This window comes from Lolium rigidum, chromosome 4 (assembly GCF_022539505.1).
Source record: "Lolium rigidum isolate FL_2022 chromosome 4, APGP_CSIRO_Lrig_0.1, whole genome shotgun sequence".
NCBI lineage: Eukaryota > Viridiplantae > Streptophyta > Magnoliopsida > Poales > Poaceae > Lolium > Lolium rigidum.
In genome coordinates, this window is record NC_061511.1 from 270,985,235 (window position 1) to 270,990,186 (window position 4,952).

At 48.9% G+C, this 4,952-nt stretch overlaps 1 protein-coding gene and 1 long non-coding RNA gene across 2 annotated transcripts in view; both read left to right on the top strand.

The window, feature by feature from the left end:
- The first annotated feature begins 1,387 nt into the window (after positions 1–1,387).
- LOC124648773 (subtilisin-like protease) lies at positions 1,388–3,628 on the top strand. Its single transcript, XM_047188481.1, has one exon. The coding sequence runs from the start codon at positions 1,388–1,390 to the stop codon at positions 3,626–3,628; it is 2,241 nt and encodes a 746-aa protein (XP_047044437.1).
- A 974-nt stretch (positions 3,629–4,602) lies between these two features.
- LOC124705900 overlaps positions 4,603–4,952 on the top strand; it is a 4,698-nt gene continuing 4,348 nt past the window's right edge. The window contains exon 1 of the long non-coding RNA XR_007004192.1: positions 4,603–4,714. This is a non-coding gene — a long non-coding RNA (uncharacterized LOC124705900). The remainder of the gene's footprint in view (positions 4,715–4,952) is intronic.

Consider the following 4,952-nt stretch of genomic DNA (forward strand, 5'->3'; position numbering starts at 1 on the left):
GTTTTGCATGTCGTGCTATTTGCTTACATTATGCAATGCAGTGACACATTTTAAGAATTATGATTAATATTGTTTTTAATAAAGAGAGCTTTATTGACTTAGTCATCGCATCAAGATGATACAACCGGACTATGCATAACAAAGATGTATTCATCACAACAAGTCTGAGACAAACGATACAAAGAGAATGAATACATAAGAGTTCAACCATATATTAGCTAAACTAAAAGCCTTTGTATCATGTTTTCGCCTTGCTGGATGCAACTTCCCTTGCTCCTCTTATACGTTGTCTCATGATCAGAATAAACAATGGAAAATATCCAGTAAATCATATATATTTAATTTTGCATTGTAGGAAAGTTTTGTCTATTTTGACATACGTTTTGTGAATAACCAATTTAGCCATAAGCATTTCTTCAATTTTGTAGCAGATACTAGTCCCAATCCCCATAAACTCGTTCCCCTTCTGAACTTCCACCTCCTCATCGCCATTGTCGCTTTTACCCCTTCCCCCAGCCCCGGCCATGGCCGAAAAGAGATCCCCAACATTCTTTTCCTACACCGCAATATGACGAAGTTTTCGCTCTGGTCCGGTTAGCCGCGACCGTTCCCCATGCGAATGCGGTGGTCGGCGGCGAGTACCACTGGGCGGAGCTTACGGCGCGAGCGAGGGCGGTGTTCTGCAGACTGGATGGAGTTCAGCGCTGCGGGCGGCAGAGCGGGAGCGCGCGGGCGGGAGACGCGGAGCGGCGGGCCGGCCCGAAGGTCGCGGCAGGAGGCGTCGCCGAGGGGCCTGACGCGAGCTGCCCTGGGCCGTCTCCGGCGAGTCAATGCAGGTACCGCCTCTATCCCCTGTTCTAATTAAGGCGCCGAGGCAAAAAGAACAGGGACCGAAGCTGGCGCGGAGGGGCCTAGGTCGCCGGCGGCGGCGACGCTGGCCATGGACGCGGCCGCACGGGACCAGCCGGTGGTGCCGCTCTATGGCCCGCTCCGCTGGACGTCGTCCCTCCGACTGTTCGACACGTCGCAGTGCGCCAAAGTGCAGCCGTGCGTGCGGCCCCAGCGCCTTTGGTCTCGTCCATGGCCTCCTTTTCTTTTCTAGCCACCATTGTTTCCCTCTCGTCAAATTCCCAGTTCTCATTGAACAGCACAAGCATCTCTCCCCCTTTCTTTCTCTCCACGAGTGCGCACTGGACACGCACTCCTCCTACGCCGCTTAGGGGAGCATCACTGTACCAGGGCGAAATCATGTCTCTTCCGCTCCACACTCGACACGCACGGCGTCCCTTTCTCTCCATCCGAGCATAAGACCATCTTCTTCCCTCCGATCACCTGTGTTTCTTCCAGCCAAACGATCCAGTAACGAATTATAGCAACGCAAGGGGCAATGTCCTCCTTTGCCCGTCCCCTCCTGCTCCCACTTCTCTCGCTCACCCTCACCCTCACCCTCACCTTCCTCCATCGCCCTACACCTGCACTGTGCGTTGCTGATCATCCAGATGCCAGTGCCACACGGACACACAGCTATCAGACATTCATCCTCCTTCTGAAGCAGCCTGCCGAGGCTGGCACCAGCGAGGACGAGCACCGGTGGTGGCATGAGACTTTCATGCCATCCCCTCTCGCTGGCTTCGATGAGCCACGGCTCCTTCACACCTACACCGAGGTCTTCACCGGCTTCGCTGCCAGGCTGACGGATGCCGAGCTCGACATGGTGTCCAAGAAGCCTGGGTTCCTGCGTGCCTTTCCAGACCAGCTCTGGCATCCCACCACCACACACACTCCAGAGTTTCTCGGGCTGAAGAGAGGCAGCGGCTTGTGGAGGGACGTCAGCTACGGCAAGGGCGTAATCATCGGGGTATTGGACACGGGCATCTATGCGCAGCACCCTTCCTTTGATGATGCTGGCATCCCGCCACCCCCATCAAAGTGGAAGGGTTCATGCCATGGCGCTGCTCGGTGCAACAACAAGCTCATCGGTGCTAAGTTCACCAGTGTCTTTGCAAATGACTCTGCAGATGACACGGGTCATGGGACGCATACCTCGTCCACCGCTGCCGGGAACTTTGTCAGAGGTGCCTCCGTCCACGGACTCGGCAGGGGCACAGCAGCTGGGATTGCTCCAGGCGCACATCTGGCAATGTACAGGGTATGCACAATTCATGGGTGTGCAACCTCAGACATAGTGGCGGGATTTGAGGAAGCTGTCAAAGATGGAGTCGACGTGCTATCAGTCTCCCTCGGCCCCTTTTTCGATGTTAACTTCAGTGAAGACCCGGTCGCCATTGGTGCATTCAGTGCGGTAGCAAAGGGCATTGTTGTCGTGGCTGCAGCTGGGAACAATGGACCCAAGTCATTTCTTGCCAATTCTGCACCCTGGTTACTCACAGTCGCAGCTGGCTCAGTGGACCGTAGCTTTGAGACTGTTGTGCAGCTGGGGAACGGCAATCACATCAATGGGGAAGCTTTCAACCAGATATCAAACTCAAGCGCCAAACTGTTTCCTCTTTATTTGGACAAACACTGCAAGTCATTGGCTGGAAGAAATGTGTCTGGCAAAATTGTCATTTGCCATGACACAGGATCAATGAATAACACAGGATCAATAAACAACACCGACATCAGTGCCATCATGAGTGCCGGGGCGGCTGGCATAGTGCTGATCAACAGGAAAGATGCCGGCTTCACCACGCTCCTTGAGGACTATGGTAATGTTGTGCAAGTGACTGTGTCTGATGGCATGAAGATCGCAGAATACGTGAAGACAACAATCAAAGCCACTGCCAAAGTCATCTACAAAAATACAGTTCTAGGTGTCCATCCATCTCCGACTGTTGCAGCATTCTCATCCCGTGGTCCTAGCAGCTTCAGCCCCGGCGTTCTAAAGCCTGATGTATTAGCACCTGGGCTCAATATCCTTGCTGCATGGCCACCACTCACCATGTTTGGTTCTGGTCCATTCAACATTCGATCTGGAACATCGATGTCGACTCCGCATGTCAGTGGCATCGCTGCGCTTGTCAAGTGCTCCCATCCTGATTGGTCCGCGGCTGCAATCAAATCAGCCATCCTTACAACATCTGACATCACTGACAGCACGGGTGACCCGATCTTGGACGAGCAGCATCAGAGGGCAACCGCGTATGCGATGGGTGCTGGCCATGTCAATCCTACAAGAGCTACTGACCCAGGTCTTGTTTATGACCTTGGCATTACTGAATATGCCGGCTATATATGTGCTCTCCTTGGTGATCAAGCCTTGGCAGTCATTGTGCGTAACCCGAGGTTGTCCTGCAAGATGCTTCCTAAGATATCAGAATCGCAGCTCAACTACCCGACAATAACGGTGCCCCTCGGGACAAGGCCATTCACATTGAACCGGACTGTGACAAATGTGGGTTCACCCAATTCCGTGTACACACTGAAGGTACAGGTTCCCAAGAGTCTTCTAGTGTCTGTCTACCCAGAGACATTGGTCTTTTCCAAGGCTGGACAGAAGATATTGTATACCATAACGGTGAGAAGCCATGGCAATGCTGGGAAAAAATTCATGGAGGGAAGTTTGAGCTGGGTGTCCGGGCACTATGTTGTGCGAAGTCCCATACTTGCCGTTGTTGGTCTTCTGTAATCAGGAAGAATATGTGTGTCATGAGATGTTTGACCATCACACATATATACTCCTTCCTTTAGCTATGCCGTTATGGTCTAGAGCAATGACTGTCTTAAGTCTTTTAACTAGTAGGGTTTCTATACCTGTAAAATAATTGAAGTTTGGACGTGGACCTTCCGTTGATTTGTCGTAGAACTCACCACACATAAACTGCGAGTATGTGATGTGATCTGCATCCTCTGTAATTCATGTGCTTCGAAAATATTAATGATTTAGTATCAGATAATTTGGTCCATCAGGTTTGCTTTCATCTGTGTGGAAGCATGCAACGCTAATACGCTATGCTGTTTGGATACTGAACTGTGCGTTTGAAACTTATGGTATTATGCTTCATATTATTTATGGTTTCATCCTTGTGGACATGCTCTTAGCTGCAACTATTCAAATTACTACATTTGTTACTGAAGAAGTCACCACAGTTAGCTGATAGTAATAATTTCCATTTTGGACTATCCTGTTTCTCAAAGTGAATTGATACTGAACCTACAATAGCATCAATTCATTAGTACTGTATCTATACATAATTTCCCCAAAATATTCTTGACCTAGGAGAGAAAGACATGTACCTACATAAGCAGGAAGTTAAGCACAGTGATTTTAAAGTTTCCCTTCAAAATCAATAATTCCACATGGGTCCATAATCTCATGAATTCACGCTAGAGCTGAACTATTTATGAATACGAAAGAGAACTTTCCAAGAAAACAATAAAGCACAATTAAGTACAGAAAACCATTCTACAAAATGTACCCGACGATGTTTTCTACCCAAGGGAATATTTGTAAATTTCCAAGACGTGTTTGAAGCCTTGAAGGTGTTGAACGATTTGATTGCTGAGAATGTTGTGTACCGCTTCGAGTTAACTGAACTTAAACTGAACCTGTTCTAACTCTGAATGATAACAGGACCGGGCGGGAGGGAGGGGTTGAGGCCTCTGTCTGCAAATTCTAGTTGGGGCTCGACCATGCCATTTGGACCTCAGTGGGGAGGAGGGGGGCGGAAGAGTCACCGCGCTTGGATTTGGTGATGGCTTCTGCAATCAGAAGGTGTTCGTAAATGCAATGCCTTTGATGTCAATCGCTTGTTGCTGTTTCTGAGAAGATATTGTGATTTCATGCATCTTAGTTACTTATGTTTATACATGCAAACTTGTATCGCTGCACATTTTGTTTATTTCGTCATTTGAAAAATTAAGTTGTTACGGTTAGTTTATCGAGTTCCTTACACGAGTGACAAAATAAGGTGGAGAATAATAAAATGATCATTGGTTAATATTTTAAATTT

Bases quoted from the DNA above. Each gene is read 5' to 3' on its own strand.
- LOC124648773 (XM_047188481.1), top strand. From the start codon at position 1,388: ATGTCCTCCTTTGCCCGTCCCCTCCTGCTCCCACTTCTCTCGCTCACC.